Source organism: Ixodes scapularis, unplaced genomic scaffold (assembly GCF_016920785.2).
Source record: "Ixodes scapularis isolate PalLabHiFi unplaced genomic scaffold, ASM1692078v2 PGA_scaffold4__175_contigs__length_147842914, whole genome shotgun sequence".
Lineage (NCBI taxonomy): Eukaryota > Metazoa > Arthropoda > Arachnida > Ixodida > Ixodidae > Ixodes > Ixodes scapularis.
In genome coordinates, this window is record NW_024609879.1 from 128,778,243 (window position 1) to 128,798,952 (window position 20,710).

The window sequence follows — 20,710 nt, forward strand, 5'->3', positions numbered from 1 at the left end:
CCGGGTCGCAGTAATGCCCCCTTTTTTGAGGACGTGCGGCGAGAAAGGCTCTTGAACAGAAACCGGGCTCCATACGAGGATGCTCTTTCGGTCGCTTTTGTGCCCATTCTGGAAAAGTCCCGGTACCATCTTTAAATAAATATTTATTTTTTCTAAAGTTTGTTGCAGTATTTTAAAGTGTATTGTAATAAGTGTTTTTTTAATGGTATAAGTATAATATTCATGCAAGATTTAATTTCTGAACTTCAAAGTTATTGTGGCCGACTCAACAGAAATGAGAAAGATATGGAGTTTTCTCAGCAAAAAGCGGTGGCTAAAAATATCAGAATCTATGAAATGTGGTGAGTTTCAATAATATGAAAGGCTGCAAATCGCAATGCTCTAGGTAAAAAAATTTGTCAAGTTCTACTGCATTGTTTCAACCATCGTGGCAAACATGCCATTTAATTAATCGGTTTCTGGATGTGGTACAACACAGGTACAGTAATCCCTCGTTATAACGAAATCGCTATTTCCGAGTTATCGCTTTTATCGAAGTCAGTGTGGTCCCGACCGAAAGGCGCACATATTAAACCGGACTTTTCTAAGTGTTTCGGCGGGCAACCATGCTTTCTACGAAGACGGAGGTGCCGAAAGCATGCAAGCCTACATGGAGACCCTTGCATGCTCTTCCCCTTCTCCACGGAAGCAAATGGCAAACAAGAAAAATTGACCGCATCTCCACGTGGTGAATGATGTTGATTGGGGCGAAGCTCTGGTGGTGCTTTTCTGCGTAGACGCTGAGCCGCAGCATGCCGAGCCTTTCGTTCGTTTTCATCCATGTCAGAAAGAGAATGTGTGGTATGGAGCGTGGTTATATACGCATTTGAGCATTTGACCGCAGAGCTCTCTCGTCTATAAACGTTGAGCCAATGCATGCAAAGTTTAACGCGATTATATACGCATTTGACCGCAGTGCCCTCTCCTGTATAGACGTTGAGCAGCTACATGCAACGTTTTATCCATGACAGAAACCCCAGCTCTTGAGTTACCACCCCATCTCAGAGCCCCTTACTCATCCCGCAGTCGTGGCCGAGTGGTTAAGGCGATGGACTAGAAATCCATGGGGGTCTCCCCGCACAGGTTCGAATCCTGTCGACTGCGCAAACATTTTTTTCTTTCGTCATTTTTTTTCCCTCAAGAGCACGTGAGCTCATGAGCACGAGCACCAGCAAGATTGATGTGAGCAAGGACGCCGGACAAACAAGGCTAGACCCTAAAGAGCTTCGCCCCTAAAAAGGGATTAAACAGGTGACAAAAGGCAGAAGCGGGCAGATTGCTGCTTCCAATTCTGATGCGCCGACTTAGCCAGGGAGCAGTACCCACGTTTCAATTCTACTCATGGCGCCCACGGCTGACGCTGCCCGACTCCTGTCGGAATCGGGTCAAGGGAGCGATGGAGAAACGGAGGAGATTGGTTCCCTCGATGCACACGCCTGCAGTGTACGCGTGCGTCGTACAGGAGTGGGCGTGTTTACCGAAAGTCGCTTAGATCTGCGAGGTTCAGAAAAGTGGTATGAAATCGCCAAAGAATTTTACGTTCCGGCATCAGCTGTTCGCAGCTGATGCCAAGCAGGGTTTAGTGGACGGGTTCGAGAACTTTCTGTGGTAAGAGAAAGCAAACCCGCGACCCGAACATGAATGATCAGCAACTGTTTGCGTATGTTGGATCTTTTCACAAGAATGCCTGTTGAGCCGTCGCACGATTCCCAGGGCTGCAGGTGTCGCAACAATCTTTTTAAGAGTGTGCGCAAACATGTTGGCAAAGCCACCTATGATAACTTTGATTTATTTGCGCTTGTCGATGCGGAGGTTCCTGTTGTTGCTCCGGCCACGGATGCTGCGATCGGAGACGTTGCGTGCCAGCAAAGTAAACATGAAGCGATGTCAGAGAGGCACCTCGGGAAACACCAACAACTTCTCCCGCTTCGTAACAAAGCAGAGTGTAGCAATGGTGACAGTGGTCTTGCGATGCCTGGAGCATTTCGAGGAGAACTGACGTTCAGATAAAAATATCGGCAAACTCTGCTCAATTGCTTTTTAACTCAATAAAGCTGCCACGAGTTGTTCATAACCAACGTTTCTTTGATTAAAAATACAGTCAGTGTGTTCTGCAGTGTTTCCCTCCACCTTAAAGGCTGCTGCTTCGCTGTTCTTTCGGCTGTATCGCTTTTATCGAATTGCCGCTTATATCAAATTTTTTTGCCGTCCCGTTGACTTCGTTATAACGAGGGATTACTGTATATGTAACAGGTACTGCAGGAGTCATTTGTCTGGTGCTCAACCTCCGATTCCTCGTAACACATCTTGCAGTTGCACCACTTCTCCATTCTATTGGCAGGGCGGGGGAGGGGGTATGTGATGCAGCTGTTGGGGGTAGGAAAGGATGGGTCAGACATACTCTGCATCAAGTCCAAGAATCTCGGTCGAGCTCCGTTTGGAAAGCCAACTGATCAAAATGCGCACTTCTGTAGAGTTCAGAAATGCTTGGGTGCTGCTTGCGGTGTGCTTGAAAAAGAATGCAGGTGTTGAGAGCTGAGATGTCAATGCAGCTTCATGCTTCGCTGCGGCTTCTTAATGGAGATCTGGGACCATGTATCTCCTTTTTTTTCTTCTTTGTTTTGCTAGCGCGTTCTTGTTAGCAGTATGTACTGGGCTCATCATCTGTATGGCGTGCCGGTCTTTTCATTGAAGATAGGACGTCACCGCTTTTTGCTTTCTTCTCCCATCTAAAATCCTTCAACTCAAATGGGGATCCCCCAGAATCTTTACCTGCAGACGCCACGTTCACAACGCAGATCACTATCTCCTCCGGGCGCTCTCTCCTTGCTCAAAATAAATCGCTATCTCGTGGGGAAAAAAAAAAAACTACACAGAAACTCAAACTAGAGTGTGTAATCTAACCACCAGATGCATCGACAACTAGCACAACCTGCCCAGACTTTCACCCAAAGCCAGCTAAGCACATGAAAATCAAAACCGGAACTGAAACAAGCCTTATTGATGCCAGTTGTCAACGCTCCGAGCTTATTTAACGAATCATCGCTGTCCAAACGAAAATCTGATGATCCGACATCGTTTTCTGACTTACTCGTGCTAATGTCGGGAACAGAATCAACCAGGCGCCCTCGAATCGTGAGACGTTCGACGCTTCCGAAGAGGCACTTTGTGCGAGGAAGACGCCTGGTTTGCAGCACTGCGTGGTTAGTAACAATAAACCGCCATCTCGTAACGAAAAAAAAAAAAACTGTAAGGAAACTGAAACTAGGGTCTATTCTGACCACCAGATGCAATAACTTGTCCAGAAACGCGTCGGGGGCAGCTTTGCAACAGGGCTCACGCATCTTCGATCGCAGTCAATCGATTTTGACGGGAGTGGTGCAGAAAGAGATAATGAAGAAGTGCAAGGCGTGGCCTATCATGTTTGCACTTCTCTCTTCATAGTTCCCTCTTGGGCGTTCCCTTCGGGTAAGGCTGCAATCGTATTGGCTACAAAGCTATAAGAGGGGCCTCGCCGCTACCTGCATTCCTTAAAGGACACATGCAAAGGAAAAAGCATTTTTTTTAAATTGCTTAGATGGAAAAAGGACGCCATAAAACAATTTTACAACGTAGAAAAAAAATTTTTAGAGCTATATTTACGGCGCAAAACAAATTTGTAGTTGGCGCCCGCGGGCACCGCGGAAAAGTAGTCCGTATTTATCACGTGACTGGTCTTTATTTATCATGTGGTGCTTGCGTTCTTTCGGAAGCTTCCTATGGCCTCTAAAAGTAACTTATTCATCTTTGTTTGAAGTATAACAAAAAACTAAGATGAATAAGTAACTTTTAGAGCCCAAAGGAAACTCCTGAAAAAGCGCAAGCAGACGTGATAGACCTGTGCGCCGGCCAGACGACGGCGGCGGCGCCCCGAAGCGGACGAACTTGTGCGGCGGCGGTGACGGCGGCGTGGAGAAACGCGTTGAAGCAGCGTTCGCACAACGCTCAGCGTGCGGCGGCGATGCAGCGCGGCAGCACGCGGGCCTACCACGTGACCAGCGGCGGCTCCCGCGAGCGCCAACTACAAATTCGTATAGCGCCGTAAATATAGCTCTAGAAATTTTTTTTCTTCGTTGTAAAATCGTTTTATGACATCCTTTTTCCATCTAAGCTGTCTAAAAGAAATGTTTTCGTTCCTTTGCATGTGTCCTTTAAGCCGTCGGCGACCCTACGGCAAGCAATCGTTCCAAAAAAAAGTTCAGCCTTTCCACTCGTGAAAAAGGAAGACCAGCGGAGCTGTACTCTATACACTGCCGCAACGCACACGCGCCCGTTTCCCGCTTCTCGTCCGACACACCGCCGATCGTGGATACGTCTCCAGCGACCCAGAGTCGGTCGCACACCGCGCACGTGACGCCAAATGGGTAATCCACAAACTCCCTCCAGAACATTGCCATCACGCCCGGGAACTGTTCAGCGGGCACGGCGTGCAGGCATCGCCGGGCCTCGCGCTTGCACTTGGCCTCCGTGGCACGATCGTCGTCCGTGGCATTGGCCCGCCGGCGCCCTTTACATCGCTGGTTTTGTTCTCGCCGGCGGCTTTCCAGGCGAGCGATGTGCTCTTCTTTGGCGAAGGAATCTGAAGCGCTTGACGCAGTGGAAGTCGAGGCGACAGCGGCTTTGCAGCGGTTACGGACCGATTCGTGCTGCTGCGTACGTCGCCACTCCTTCCGCAGCCAGTCTTCTTTCCCCGAAAGGGCGCGCGACCAACCCATCCTAAACCGAAACTGATAAGAACGTAGGAAATAGCGTGCAGAACAGACGTGACGAGCGCTGCGCTCGTTACGTGTGCTGCTTCTTTGTCGTCGTCTGTTTTTCGCGCTGTTTTCTACAGCGAATTCCCACCAACGCGCCGCCCAACTATCCGTTCTTCTATGATAGCTCGAAAGGTTGGCCCCATCTACGAGCGACGGCAGCAACCATACTGGTTGTGTGCTTGCCGCCGTCGCTTATAGATGGCGGTAGCTGTTCAGAGGCGTTTGTGTCGACAAATGTTTTGTACCGGACACGATCCTCGGGAACCTAGTTCTTAATAGCTCTGCTGTAAAAGCATCTTTGGCAGTTCGGAACTCAGGAAGGGGCACGTCAATGAAAGGGCAACGTAGAGAGGGCGCGGGGAACACGCTACGGCAAGGCAACCAAGCGCGTGTCGTCGGGGGTTTTAAACAAACGCCGGCGGGTGCACTTTGCGAATAAACGAACGCACGGGGTGCACGCGGCAAAGACAAACTCGCACACCGTATGGGAAACTTAGCTACGTGCTCGGAGCAAACAAGAAGGCAACGAGCTGTTTTTTTTCCTGATTGCAGAAGACGCTGCAACACTACTCTGGCACCCTGTTTGTGTCAGTGGCGGCTCGCCTGGTGAACGACCCCTCGTCCAGCGTGCGCCGCGTGGCGGCCGCTGCGGTGCGCGGCCTCCTCGAGAAGGTGAGTCGCTCCCGCCAACGTCTCGCTATTGGCAGTGCGATTCCCGAGGGCGTTTAAGCGAGGTGTGCGCGGCGGTAAACTCGTCGCTCTGGTCATTTCTGCCATTTGCTCTTTGGGACGCGAGGGCGGAGAGGTTTGGGGGATCGACGGTCAAACGCCTCCCTCGAGACATTAGCGAGGCAGCACATGTGCTTGCGCAAACGCGCCTTCCCGCTGCTGCCGCCTCATGCGCGAGCGTGCGAAGGCAACCTGGTGGACCTAGATTGACACGCAAAAATAGAGTTATGCAAGCTCGATCGTGCTGACAAATGTCTGGGGAGCTTGGAATGGGTCCCGCACAAACCACACTCCGTGTGTGGTTTGTGCTAGATTTTTCAATTTTTGATTCATTTTTTTATTTGTTTTTAATTTTTTTTATTTTCGTGTCTTATTTATTTATGTATTATTTTTATTTATTATTTTCATCCAAAACGTGCCACTTTCCCGGTACTTTTGCCATCAAATACAAACATTGACCGATCATATGAGCTGCACTTGTAGGTCAGTGGCTCTAGCATCCGATTGCCACCCCACTGACTCAGGTTCGAGCACCGCCGGGGTCTAGAACTTTATAAACTTCATATGTAATCTTAACGTCTCTGTAACGCTTCCAGTGTACTCCGCATGAAACCCATTGTGTTAAAAAAAAAAATTTGATGTTCATGTTTATGCAGCGTAAGGCTGGTCTGCCTTTGAGGTATGGCGACACCGGTTTAAGCAGTAGATGAGAAATTTAGCCAGGGCAGTACGACTTTTAGCCTGGGGTTCTGTGGCATGAGCTTTCGCTCCATGTGCTTGTAGCCGCGGTGTGCTAACGCACGTGGCCACCGATCCCTTTGGAAAGTCGGAAGTGGCATGGAAGCAGCCCCTTCCGCGTAGACAAGCGTAGAGCTATTTCAGTGGCGCCTTCATTTAGGGTTTCCACCGCACAGCTGGATGACAACGGACGGACTTCCCTGTTCTCGGTGGCCCTGGCGTGGTGTGGGGAAAAAATGGTGAGTGTTTACAGACAACATTCCGTGTGTGGTTTCTGTTGGGTTTTTTATTCTTTTTAGCATCAATTTTTTAACTTATACTAGAGCGCAGCTGTTTGGCGCCTGTTTACGCGTTTCGCGGCGTCGCCGTTGCCGTCGGCGTAAGCCCCCCCCCCCCCCCCTGTTAAATTTAGCGGGAAATTGAATTGGTGCTGAGGTCACCCGACTTCAATTTTCCCACTAAATCTAGCGGAGAAATCGAATTCGTCAATGGGTGACGTGACACGAAGTCATGTGACATTATTTTCCCCGCTAAATACAGCAAGGAAAATGACGTCTCACGACTTTGTGTCACGTGATGTCATTTCCCCGCTGACCGAAGGTGCGCTCCGCGAACCTTTGGTCAGCGGGGTGGAGGAGGAGGAGGACATACCCTCCCCTTCATACCCTCCCATCCTCCTAAAGAGCTGCGCTCTAGTTTCGCATTACAGTGATTTGTAAACTTCTTTCATTTTAGAGTGCAGCTCTTAGGCACCCATTTTCGTGTTTGTCGGCGGCGGCGTTATGGCGTTAAATTTAGTGGGAAAATTGACGTCACGGGATCTCAACACCAGTTTGATTCCCCGGTGGGAGGGTACGTAGGAGGAGGAGGGGAGGGTACAGAGGAGGAGGAAGAAAAAGGGGAGGAGCAGAGGGTACGGAGGAGGGGGAGGGGCATACCCTCCCCTTCTCCTCAAGAGCTGCACTCTGATTTCGCATTACAGAGATTTGTAAACATCTTTCATTTTTTTTATTTGTATTCCTAATTATTTTCATTTTATTTTTATTTTTTATTTTCTTATTACAGTTTTTATTTTGTTAATTATTTTTTATGTTTCATTTCTATTCTGTTATTTTTTATTTTCTTTATTGTTATCTCTTTTTTTATTAGTTCTTTTTTAATGTAACTTCTGTTGCTCTCACTGGCATGTCTGCATTTGTAAAATCGTTCACCCTTCCAGACAAGCTGCATTAGTGGCTCAGTGGCTATAGTATCCGACTACCACTGCAAAGTTTGGGCTCAAACTTTTATATAATGTTCATATATAACCTTAATGTCTCTAACTCTTCCAGTGTGTCTCTCGCTTATGATGCTCGGTCATGACAATTTTTTCATAAAAAATTACCTATAATGCACATTCTGCGTTAAAAGTTTGTTTTACGAAAAAAGTACTGCAGGAACAGTTCAGAGTGAGGTTGGCCACGCAAGTGCTTGGGCACGTTTCATTCAAGATAAGATTTAGGGAAATGATTTTACGAAGACATTATAGTTCTCAGGATCTCGGCGCATTTCGAATTTGCCGCCATTTCCGCCCTCATCGTGGATATGAAAAAGTCAGGTCGCCGAACCTGACAAGGGTGTGGAAGGTGTTCATAATTTGCTTAGGCGCTATAACCTCTCCGCAGTGACCTACCGGGTACGGCGGCGGAACCCTGCATAGGTGAAGGAAATAAATAACCTCTCATTTGACCAGGCTGACAAAACAAAACAAGTAAAATAAAATTTTGAAAATTAAAAAAAAAGGTGAAGGGGAGTTATAGTTGCACTTTGTTAACAACATGAGTGTCTTGTAAAAGGAAAGACTCTGGGTAACCATGGTTGCTCTCTTTCGAAGGGAGTCTCTTCCGGACACTCGGCCTTGAGTATGCACTCACTGCCTTACACTTCACTTTCAGCCGTGCGTGTAGGCTCGGAGCACACTAGATGCCGGTGTGTTGTCAGGTATAGAGAGTGCGTGCTATAGTCAGTAACAGGTTAAGAAGAGTTGGCGAGGGAAAGGAAGGCTGGTGAGGAGGAAGCAGACGGAGGGCTGGAGAGGAGGAAACTTCTTTTCCCAGCGTTCCGTCTGCTTCCTCCTCCAGCCTTTCTTTCCCCTGCCAACTTTTCTGAACCTATAACTGACTATAGAGGTGGGACAACCACACGACCTCTCTGCCATTCTGGTCCTGCCAATGGCTATAGAAAGTTCTAATCGGTGGAGTCCAGCTACGACAATACTCCATCTCGCCCTTGCACGGACCGCTGTCGAGGCTACAAACAAGTGCTCCCGCTGCGCGAGCACTTGCGGGAGCACTTGTTTGAGCGAGCGGGAGCGAGGGGCCCGCGTTTGATGGCAAGACAGAGTATGGTCTTGCGAAGTACCTCCAAGCCCTCGGGGAAAGTCAATCGTAGTGAATGCGACCGTTTCCAATCTCTCCGTCGACGCAGCTCGCAACGCGACGCCTGGCGGCGCAAGTAATCGGCCTGTTTGCGGAAGTGGAGAAGGACAAGTTTGCCCGGCACCTGCCGGCCCTGCTGCCCGTCCTGGTGGAGCAGATGCATCCGGACCGCTTTCAGGAGGTGGGGCGGCACGGGCTTTGCGCCTCTTTTTCTTCGGCGTACGTAAACGGCGGTTCTCCAGAATGCCTCGCCCTCACGTTCGTGGCAACCGTGGCCAGTCTTCCAGAGTCCGAAATTCTGCGTGAGCAAAGAGGATAAAGGGAATGACATCCCGTTCGTTTTGTTTGTCCTGGTTGGAGCGCAAAAGCATTTGGCGAAGTCAAAATGTCCCAGGCAGTGTGTGGTTCTCTAACGCCGGACGTGGCCGGGACACAGAGTGCCGTGGCAGACGTGGAGCGGACCAAGGACCACATGGCCTACCTGTACCTGGTGTCCCTATCCAAGGTGGCCATGGCCTGCCCCCTGGCCAGAGACGCCGGCTCCCAGGAACACTTGGGCACGCTCTGCGGTAAGTTTGTTTCTCCACGTCATCTTCCGTCGGACTAACCGAGCCAACGTCAGTATGTCGACTGTGGGGGATTCACTTTTCACATCGGAAGCCATTATCGTCATCGTTGGCTACTCTTCCTTTTGCTTTCAGGCAACACACTTTTTTTTAAATGTGCAAGACTGTTATTTGTTTTGTTACGTTTTAAGAAGTTGATAGTTTTGTTAATAACATGTTTCCGGCGTCGTGCTGCGGCTACCGAAACACATTTAAAATCCTAACCTGTCAAAGTTGCAAAAGGAAGTGTCTCTCTACGCACAATGCATTCCTAGTCAGTTCGCCCGGATTCATAGAGTCAAATGTTTGCACATTCAGAGCAGACAATACGTGCTTTTTGTTATAAACTTACGTTTAGCAGACAATGTGTTTGCTAGCACCACCGCCACAAAACGCTTAGTCGCGAAAATTAATTGAAGCACGCAGTAAAATGGCGATGCTTAAAACAATAGATGAAGCCAGCACGTCCTCTCATCGCGATCGGTCACAAGTGGTCACAACGCACGCGGTGACGCTCGCATGCAAGCGAGCCTCAACACCGCGCCTGCGTCCCCTGCGGTTGCAGACTACGCTCTGGAGTTCCTGCTCCACCCGCACACGTGGGTGAGGCTGGCCGCGGCCCAGCTGTACGGGGCCCTCTTCGCGGCCTACAGCCCCGAGGAAGTGGCCGAGGCGTGCCGCGAGGATGCGTCCCCGTCGGCTCCGGAGTACCTCCTACAGGGAACCGCTGCCAAGGTGCGTGCATGCTGGGACGGCAGTAGAATCGTAAGGGCAGACATTAGTGGTTTTGGTAGGAGGAACGGGAAGGGGAGCGATGGATAAGCGGAGGAAAAGAGCAGACAACGGGCTAGGCACGTTCGTTTCGCTGCGACGCACCTAACCTGTTGTCGGTTGCCCATCGAATTTTGTATCCTTTCGTGCAATGCCCGACGCCCGTGTTTTCTCGCAATATAAAGCTAGAAAAACCTTTCAGTAACCTTACAAGTATTATTTTACCGCCACTTTTTATTTATGGACGCCTCGCGAGAGGTGTGGGCTCACCGGGATTGCCAATGTCTACCTCTATGCACCAGCATTCCGAGGTGTCGAAATGTGCAAAGAGAGGGCGGACCTTTTCCTCTAGATTTATTATACGAACCCCCCGGCACGCACCGACCAACCGAAAAACTTGGCCACCTCCTCGTCTCTTTCAGGTGCGTCGGCTAATGGAAAGCTTCTGCAGCCAGATTCAGGCCTCCGAGGTTTCTAACGAGCTGGCCGAGCAGGTACGTTCTTCCTTCTCTCTCTGCCTGACCGTGCATTTAGAGGGCTGAAAAAAACTTTATTTTGGGTATAAAAATGGCCTTGTCAGGAAGAGTGGTTTCACATCTTCTGTGTGGGCAACACAGGCAAACTTAACGGAAGCAGAGCCGAGATTTATGTAGCCGTCACGTTGCAGTCACTCTAGTAGTAGTGTCTGTACCATGCTGGACACCAGCTAAATTTAGTAGGCTAAAGTCCCGCAAAGTTTTAGCACGAGGCTCTTATTTGTCACACGGTCACACGGCCGAGTGATGGATAATTGCCAGGCCTGCCAGCTCCCGTTACGTTTGGGCGTCGGGTCGTAACGTCACGTGACTAATGGTGCAAAGGAGCGATGTCATGGCATCAACATTGCGACTAGATCTAATAAATGTTGGGTGTCGAGCTGCGACGTAATGCGAGGTCGTGCCCCGTGACCACGTTGCGCGACATCTGGTCCCATGACATCAAGCTGTCCCACTGCCCAGATTTGCACATACTATGTCTCAAATGCACTGTCCATACGAGACGTTTGGGCACTAGATCAAAGGGGCGCCTTAATTGTTTCTACACTCTGTTACAAGTTAAGGTTGCAACTAGCAACAGGGTATAGTATTAGTATCTCGGCTCCCTACCCCTAAAAGCTGATCGGCCCGCTCAGAAGTGTTTACATTGACACCCGACCTTCTACGCAGGTGGTTCGCAATTTGGTCTTCCTGACCAAGGTGTGCGTGCGGGTGTCACGGATGGGGGCGGAGCACAGCGGCAGGCTACCCACCGTGGACTGGGTGCTGCGAAAGATGGCCAAGGAAACGCAGCTCGAGGTCTCCAACAACCCACGGAGCACCGTCAAGGTGACGGCCACACCCACCCACTAGTCGTCTCCATCTTTTTTGCGACTACCAAGGCCAATATTGGGACTGCGAAGCATCTTATTAATGTGAAAGCATGAACTGTCCCATGGAGCGAAGCCGTCGTTGTCTGTAACCGTCTGTAGCAGCGAAATGGCGGTTAAATTCCCATTGGCCAGCAAAACTGCAGTTAAATTCTCATTGGCCTAAGGCACAGCAATGCAGATGCTTCGTCACGGAAGCCGTGGGGGAGCGTGATGTCACCGCCAGAGCACCACGTGAAAAAGGAAGACGTGGCACGCTGCTTGTAGGAATGCGCTGCGTGTAGGAATGCTTTCGCATTCCTACTCATAAGCAGTCTAAAGTGTCCTCTTTAGTCTTTATTGCTCTTCAGCCAATGATTACTAACATAACAAACCACGGCCTGCATTTTTTTTAACTGTGGCTATAAAGTGTTGAAGACTGAATGGGAACAGAATCTGGTACGGGTACCCAGAGAAGATACAAAAAAGGACGACGAGTCTTTTTTCCACTAGATGCGCTCAATGCAAAAATTGTGATGAGCTACAATTCTTTTTACCTTGACAGAGGGAGAGTGTTTTGGTTAGGTTATAAGAATAAAGGGTGGAAAACAATGGAAAGAATGGAAAAAGGCCGATCGGAAAAATGTCGACCTGTTCCCGTCATTTTCATCACCTTCCGTCGTTTCTTTTCGATAACCTCAGTTTCGCAGGTTTCATGACGCCACGTAATATTTTAAAATTTGTAATTACTTTTAAGCTAGTTTCTGTCTGCAGTTAATTTAACAACTATAGGCCCTGGCTGGCAGTCTCGACTACATAATCCTCAGTCCTTTGCTGGAGCACTCCACAGGTCCAGCATTTGCCGTGGGATACGGATGCTCGGAATAATTGAGACCCAGAGCTAAGGGGGAGTTTTGAGCGGCGGAACGCAACCGTCTTCCAGCGGAGCCACGTGTTCAAGTTCCTGGCGGCCGTGGCCTTGGATCTCCAAAGGGACGAGCTGAAGGCACGCCTGGAGACCATCCTGCGTCCGGTGTGCAGGGAGCTGGAGGACCGGTCACCCAGTCACAGTGAGCATGGCGGCCTAATCGTGTGTCGGCAGCAAGAGACACCCTGTTCTCGGACAAAGTTGGCCTCTGTCTGAGAAACACTGAACAAGTCGAGCAACATTGTTTTTTTTTCGTAGTGACTAGCGTAGGTCGAAGTTTGGGGCATGTACTGGGTCTCCACAAATATATTTTGTCTTCCGAGCCGCTCTCTTTCGCAGAGCATCGGACACCGTGCATATGTTCACAACCCTATTTTTGGCTTGATTTGCTGTATATTTTTTAAACACCGAAAGATGGCCCATTCCTAGTACTAATAGTGGTGTTGGGATCAACGATGGCCCCGACGTAAATGCAGCTAGTTCGATATGGCGGGATACAAGCGAATGTTGCCGACTTGGAAGTACAGTCATCTTTGCTTCGTTGCCCCTCGCCACCATAAAGGCCCGTTCACACTCTTGCGACCTCTTAAACCTGGGTTCCTTAAAACTTCTTAAACCAGAGAACACACTGGCGCCATCTATTGGGAAGCAGTGTAAACTCGGCGGTTTGGCATATTTTTTTTTATTTCTCGCGCATTATCCTTTCTTTTTTGGCTCGAAAAACTTTTGTCAATGTTATAAACGAGCCTTTCTATGGGTATTACGCACATTTGACCTCGGCAATTCCGCAAAACCTTCGCTCTTGCGAAATGCAGTTCCAGGGTCACCGCATAGATGGCGCCACAATGCCAGTGTGTTCCCTCATTCTAAAAACATTTAAGAAGTTTTAAGAGATCTCGTCTCTCTCAGTCGTACTCGGTCGCAAGAGTGTGAACGGGCCTTAACAAGCTTGGAAGGGACACAACCTAAAAATTGGCAATTTGATTGTACACCGAAAGTTATCCAACTTCGTATTTTCAGTCGATTTGCTGTTGATGTTAGGTGGGCTATCTCTCGGGGTTTTACGATAGTTCTACCTTTGTTTTACATGATATTGTTCATATTGAATGAAAATTTCCAATTTCGCTAGTTACACATTTCTGTCAAAGGTATCTACAGCCATTTTATTTACTCAGGCTGTTTCTAGAACGATGGTGCGGACGACAGAATTCCTGCTTGATTGAAAGAAAAATAAACAAAATGATTTTAGCGTGCTCAATAATATATTTAAATACATTTTCGACCAAAGGTCATTTTTGAAATTAAATATATGTATATTTAGCTTGCACAACTTGATAATTCCCCTTGTTAAAATTTGAGTTGGAGACAGAAACAGGCAAACAACAAGCAATACGTTTAGGAACTTCGAGCCCTTTTTCGACCCCCCGCTGCCCAACGGCAAATCGGATGAAAAATATTGTCACAGCGTTTCAAGAGACGTGAATAGAGTGAAGAGGGTGAAAGATGTTACATAACTTTAGTTCGCTTTTGACATACAACTAATGCTTATTCACCTCCCAATTAAAAAAAGAAAAAGCTAAGAAGCAAATATTAAAAGTAATGGGGTACATGGTTATTTACACATTAGAATGAAGGAACAAGACATTATCTACACACTCCGGAGACAACCTCGTCCTTTGCTGTTGAAGCAGAGTCCAACAGAGCCGAAATTTTGCTCCCTACTCGTGCTTGTCGCTGGAATACACAGGATTCTCCGCGCAATTTGGCTGACCAAGCTATATTTGTATGCGCGAGATTTCCACCGTCAGAGAAGGTCCCCAACGTCCCCACAACTGTTGTCACCGTCTAACTAGTAACGTTTCACCTTGGTGTTGCCAGGGCGAGGTTTCTCGGCTCGTGGCCATTCTTTGAAGCCGGTGGGTTTTTCTGCTTTTGGCTTTTTGGTGCGTTGCTCATCCTATTCAACTAATTCACAAAACACCTCTATGCAAAAAAAAAAAAAAAAAAAAAAATCTAATCTATTGTTAGGTTTACTGATGAGTAAGGCTTCGTGGATCCTAGAAATGTCTTCAGGGGTGGCAGACGCCCATTTGAGAACCGCTGACCTGGCCTAGAACCTGAGCTGCAGTACACTATCCAGATTGGCACTTTTTGTGTTCATACAAACTTTCTGCTTCTTTTTCTTGGTTTTTGAAGATAAAATCTTACTACCGAAATGTTTGGCAAGGTCGGGCCGCCGGGTCCTGATGCCTCCAAGTAGTAGGCCCGACTCAAGCCCGACACAGTTACAGATAAATCGGCCCGAACCCGACCCGAACCCGAACAGTGCTCTCACGTATTGGCTCAGGCTTTCGGGCTAGCCCGAGCTTGTGCAAATCTCTAGCTGGCGGCCCACCATCAAAACGGGTCGAAGCGGTCGTTCGATGACAAGAAACAAAGTGACGAGAAAGGGCGCTTCTGGCAGCAGCACACACTTTCCAGACAACGGGGCCGTAACGCTGGATTTTCTGTCGCCCACTGAAGGCCAGAGTGAGGTAAAGATTGGACGCGAGTGCCCAATCTGTCAGCGATCGGCCGGGACTCTCGTTCAATCGGCCGGCAGCACGCCCGTCTGTTGGTCAGAGGCAAGTCGTTGACAGGTTTCCCCCGGTGTCCCAGGTGAGGAGATGAAGACGCTGGCCCACGAGGTGTCCTCGGTGCTCAAGAAGGCGGCCGGGGTCGAGGCCCTGGGCTCGGCCCTGGTCGCGGTGCAGGCCGAACTCTCGGGGAAAAAGTTCCAGCGCAAGAGGACCAAGGCCCACGAGGTGCGTGCACCCTTCCGGCTAAAACTAGTGGCGCCGGAGGTGTTTGGGAGATGGCAAGGGCGGTGGAAGAGGAAGGGGATTTCGGCTCCCCTTCCTTGTTTGCTAGAAATGCCTGAAACGTCTGGGGAGGAGAGCCCTCGGTCTGATGCCACAGCCTCTTGTCAACCTGCGAAATACTAAACAAACTTTGCTACATTAGCACACCTGCTCTACACCAGTACTTTGAGAGGCCGCACAAGGTTACGACGTTATTCATATATCTCGCAGGCGGTGAGCAACCCGGAGGTGAATGCGAGGAAGAAGATGAAGCGGCAGCTGACAAAGAAGGAGGCCCTCAAGCGCCGGCTGTCCATCAGGGTCGGGAAGAAGCCCAAGAAGAGAAGAAAGCTCGCCTGAGCTCGTCCCCTAGTCTGTACATACCATTAAAATGGAATATTGACAGTTTAGAATCGGCGACTCAATTGCCATTGGCAACTCTGTGCTGGACGCTCGCTTGCCGTCTGATCGGCAAATCCATGCTTAGTGGTCCAGATCCTGAATGTTTGGTGAAGTTTACAAAACTTTCCATGAAGTGTAAGGATTCGGATTTTTACGAAACTTGAGTCGTATTTCACAAGTGAATACAGTCGAGCACACTTGTATCACACTTGGGAATTTCGAATTATTGTTTATATCTAACAGTCCCCTTGAATATCTAACATCCCCCTTGAAAATCACATGTAATAGTACAAGCGCGTTTTTTTTTTTTCTATATCCAACTTCAGTGGCGGGGATACTCGATATAGCACACGAAGCTGGGCCGCCCGTCGCTTTTCCCGCGATCTGATTGCGCTGGTCGCAAGCACATCGCTCACATTGTGTGGCTGGCAGACCGTCAAGCCAGCATACACGCACGGGGATACTTGGCAAAAGAGCAGTTGTGGGAAAGGAGAAAAAAAAATTACACCATCTTCCTGAGGGGAACCATGGGGTGATGCGGAGCATCGTTTCATCACACTTCATCGGAAGAATGAAGTGGAGTCAACAGCGGTGAACTGAACGCGCGCAGAAATTGATTTGCTCTTTAAGTTTATACAGCCTTGATGGAGATGCGCCTCAACGGGTAATCGGTCTCTTAGCAGTAGATGAGAAATTTAGCCAGTGCAGTACAACCGCTAACCTGGGATTCTTAACGTCATCACGCAGTAGTCATCACACGAACGCGTGCCGGTACGAAACTCATCCAGATCGAAACGGGCGGGGGTGGCGAGGACTCGAACCCAGGAGGTTCCTAGCGCAAGCTTTCGCTCCACGCTCCGAGCTGAGACGCGTTAGCCCACTCGGCCACTTCCTCCCCTTGAACGCGCGCAGCGCGCTACCGCTGCTTATATTCAAACTTGAAGGAGAAGAAACTAGAGGAGGAGAGTTGCGCCTGCGTGCGCGGTGTGAGTAGAAGCGAACGCACGCGAAGTGCACGCAGCTGGTAGCTGCCTGCGCTTCGCGCAGCTGTTGAAGAGAGAGAGAACGCACACGCAGCTGTTGGAGAGAGGGACGCAGCTGGTAGCTGCATGCACTTCGCGCAGCTGTTGGAGAGGGAGAGAACGCACAGGCAGCGAGGAGAGTTGCGCATGCGTAGTGTGAGTGCGGACTATGACGCCGCGGGACATAGCCCGAGCAAGAGATGCTCCGCATCTAAATGTGAAAGCCGTTTACAACCCCCTGTAATGCCGAATTGGAGTGCAGCTCTTGAGGAGGGGGAGGGAAGGGTACTGAGGGGAGGGTAGACCCCTTCTCCTCCTCCTCCCCTTATTCTTTAATATGCTTGGGGGGGGGGGGGGGGGTCACCTGACCTCGGGGGGGGGGGGGGGGGGGGGGGAGGGGGTCACGTGACCTCGGGGGGGGGGGGGGGGGATCATGTAACCTCAGGGAAGGGGGTCACGTGACCTTGAGGTGACCTTGGGAGGGGTCACATGACTTAGCTTACGGCAACGCCGACGCTGCCCAAGTCGGAAACGGGCGCCTAAGAGCTGCGCTCTAAAAGGACAACCGTAAGGAAAAGACACTTACAGGGGTGGAACTCATGAAATGTGCTTGGGAGCAGCCACGGGAGCAGCTAAAACAGCTGTTTTGGAGCAGGTTGGGAGCAGCTAAAACTACACTCTGGAGCAGGCTAGGAGCAGCTCAAATCAGTTTTCATTGCACCCCAGCTTATGTCTTAGACAAGCACGGGAGCAATTTCAGTTGTGCTTAGCAGCCCAGATAAACATGAGTGGTTAGGGACCTAGGCAGATGGGATAACAGTGTAACAGATGCGAAAAATTGGAACTTTGTGAGCCTTGATATTTTCCGAGTGGCTTTCAGCTGCTCAAAATGCAAACCAGCACCGCTTATCGCACAGTCCACACGTCCTCGACAGAGTGATTTTATGTGCGAACCACGTGACGTGCGTAAGCAACGGACGTGCAGTTGCGCGGAAGAACAGGGAAACAAATTTCGAGTTTCTCATATTGCGCAACTCAATATCGCAACAAAATTCGAGTTTATCCTATTGTGCAACTCAATATCGAAGCAGCAGACTACGATTAACGGAGTTATCGTATTCGAAGCGATAAGCAGGAGCAAGGTAATGCCGAGCAGATCGACCGCTCGCGTGAGAGCTGCTGGCCGGCAAGGTTTCGGATCGGACTGCGTTTCAGATCTATCAAATCACGATTTATCTTGCAGGAATGCGGTTCCAACTTCTAACGATGAAGTGCTAGAAGGAATCTTTTGCTCATTTGTTTTCAACTGACTGGCGTCCGGATCCCGGGCTGCGGAGCCTCGGGCAATCTGACGCTTAACGACTCGACCTCACCTCGACCAACTTGTTTAACCGCTTATGGTTGAAGAATAACAATCCAGAGGCAGATGGTGTAGCGCTTGGAATCCGAACCCCAAATTTTTTTCGCACACTTCCTACTCGGGATACACAGGGAGAATAAAGAGAAAAAAAGGATTGCAAGGCCGACCAAGCTAAACGCGATCATTGTTGCCAATCGAGTCGATAGAAACCGAAACCGAGACAAAATACAATTTTTTTGGCGCACGTTTTCCAATTTGGTGCATAATGGCGCGAGGTATTGGCTGTGGCGCAGTTTCCGAAACATGGCGCAGGATGGTGCAGACAAATGCGTCTGGCGCAAAATGGCGCAAATGGCGCAGCCGTTCCACCCCTGCACTTAAGACTGATAACGTGTCGAAATGCAAAAGCGTTCGACACGTATTCCTACAAGCGGTGCTCCGTGCTGAGCTCTGTCGTGCAGCCTCTTAAGAGTCGGCCCCGGGCGGGCTCTGCTGGCTCTGCGGCTGGCCGCTGCACCGTCAGGGAGGGGGATTCTCTGTGAGGTGGCGTTTCTTGGGACTACGCCGCACGCCAACCAATAGGGTAGCTGCTGCAGACCACAGCCTTTGCTCCACGGGACAGGGAAATTTAGGTGCCGTTCGACACGGCTTCAAAAGCTGATAACGCCATCTCACTCCATGGACCAGTTAATGCTTGTGCATTAAAAAAGTGGAGAATGACAAAAGCTAGGGGAAGTGCACACGCGCGCATAGGGAAGTGCCTGTTCTTGGAACCGTAGCATGTGCGCTTTCCCGAACACTGCTGTCACTGCACTACTCCTTAACCCCAAAATAAAACAAGCAAAAAAAAAAAAATGTTTGGCAAGTTGCGCGTGTTCACAACAACGGTTGTGCTATTGCACTTTGAAAGCCTTATCTTTGTTTAATTTTCCTTCGCTGTTCTTGCTTTGACCGTTTTTTTTTTTTATTTATTAACTTTTTTTGTTGTTTTTCTTGCCTGAATTTGGAACCTTTAATGCGAGAGCATTAACTGTCCTATGGAGTGAACCGACGTCGTCAGCTTTGAAGCCGCAAAAAACAGCCCCTTCTCCTGCCCTAATGTCGTTTGTAGCAGAAATCTGATGGATAGACTCCCATTGGCTGGCACGCGTCATCAAGGAACAGGCTCCCATTGGCCCTCGTGCGGCGTAGTTTCAGAAAACGCCACCAGAGAAGCCCTCTCCATGGCGGCGCAGTACAGGCAGTGGCCCGGCCGGCAGTAAGAGGGAGCGCTGCAGGCAGAGCCCGCCCGGGCACATTTCGGAGGAGATGCATGGCCAAGCTTAGCGCCAAAATGTTGCAGACGAACTACGCCGCTGACGAACTAGGGGATTGGAAGAACAACATTCATGCTTTCGGATTCACGACTCGTAAGCAGTGCTTAGATGTCCTCGGAATTTTTTTTGTTAACTTTTTTCTATGGATCAAGAGATTTGTTTTGCGTCTCGCTTGTTCCATTTTTTTTTTTTTTTTTGTGTGTGTTTTGTTGCTCGTGATATGGAGGTCGCAGCCAGGCGCAGGCGTAAATGTGGCGGTGTTTTTGGTTTCCCCTAACTATGCTCTACTGTGTTTAGCAGCTCTTGGATGCTCTATTTGGTAAGCTCCCATTTGTTGCGTCTTGCGAGGAAATTTCAACTGGAGCTCGAGTAACATTTTTGTATATCAAATTATTGATATAGCAAACTATTTTACGATCCCTTTTGAATTCGATATATCCGGGATTGACTATGGCTCACAGAAAGATTTGAAAAGTACTATATTGCCCTAGGCGGTAACCTTAAACACTGCAGCGGATTGTAAAATTTAGAGATCCGAAGCTGCTGCAACCATCTCGATGGCTATGGCTGTTAATCTTCAGTCCAATGACCACATTAACATGACTATACACACACAAAAAAAAAATGCACGTCGGCCAGGAATTGGGGCATGTGCACTACCTTAGATGCTAATATGCAGGGTGCTTGTTTTAAACTTTTTTTTTTTCTAATAAACTAAATTTTTAAGAAAGCTTAGAGTCCATCGGATCAGAAGTGTGTGTACCAATTCGGGCAACAAAGACTTCTACTTTGGGCTATGGCCAAGCACAACTGATGCCAGAAGCCGACGTGACGATTCGACCAACACCAATTTCACATCCCAGTATTCGGCGTCCTGTGAATTCATCGAGTCCACTTTTCCCATCCTCTGGAAGGCAACACAGGGCAAAAGAGTGGTTGCTTTACCGACGCCTGTTAGATTTACAGCCAACAATTCCAGTGAGGAAAAACTGTGTATAGAAGTAAGCAGTAGGCTTGCAATTCGCCTTTTGCATTGCGCTGTGGCGCAATCTCAGGGGCACGACGAGAAACAATATGGTTGGCCTCGAAGTGCAGACGGTGCATGCGCAGTCGAATCTTGCAAAAGGCGAATTCAATCACATTCCTCTATTTATGCTACAACAGTAGCTGTGCTTCTTGCAAAATGGCAAAAGATGCCCCCCTGGCAGCAAATGAAAGTATTGCGAGAAACACAAAAACTGAGTATTTTTTTGCGTGGAGCTGAGAAAAATAGGTTCGGTCGGAGGTGATCTCCCCTTACGATGCATTACAGCACGACCCTCAAAATCGTGCTTTTCCCATTCAAACATACAAGAGGCACTGC

General features: G+C 49.2%; 1 protein-coding gene and 1 non-coding gene across 2 annotated transcripts in view; both read left to right on the forward strand.

Moving 5' to 3' along the window:
• The window catches only part of LOC8043563 (small subunit processome component 20 homolog), a 93,782-nt gene extending 78,125 nt beyond the window's left edge, over positions 1 to 15,657 (forward strand). The window contains exons 52-61 of the mRNA XM_029975530.4: positions 5,388 to 5,507; positions 6,479 to 6,541; positions 8,769 to 8,900; positions 9,156 to 9,288; positions 9,890 to 10,059; positions 10,518 to 10,589; positions 11,301 to 11,459; positions 12,423 to 12,549; positions 15,066 to 15,211; positions 15,479 to 15,657. Of these exons, the coding sequence (XP_029831390.3) occupies positions 5,388 to 5,507; positions 6,479 to 6,541; positions 8,769 to 8,900; positions 9,156 to 9,288; positions 9,890 to 10,059; positions 10,518 to 10,589; positions 11,301 to 11,459; positions 12,423 to 12,549; positions 15,066 to 15,211; positions 15,479 to 15,607 (1,251 nt within the window). The 3' untranslated portion in view covers positions 15,608 to 15,657. The remainder of the gene's footprint in view (positions 1 to 5,387; positions 5,508 to 6,478; positions 6,542 to 8,768; positions 8,901 to 9,155; positions 9,289 to 9,889; positions 10,060 to 10,517; positions 10,590 to 11,300; positions 11,460 to 12,422; positions 12,550 to 15,065; positions 15,212 to 15,478) is intronic.
• Trnas-aga lies at positions 1,062 to 1,143 on the forward strand. The gene has a single exon. It is a non-coding gene; the product is annotated as a tRNA-Ser (tRNA).
• Positions 15,658 to 20,710: the final 5,053 nt, after the last annotated feature.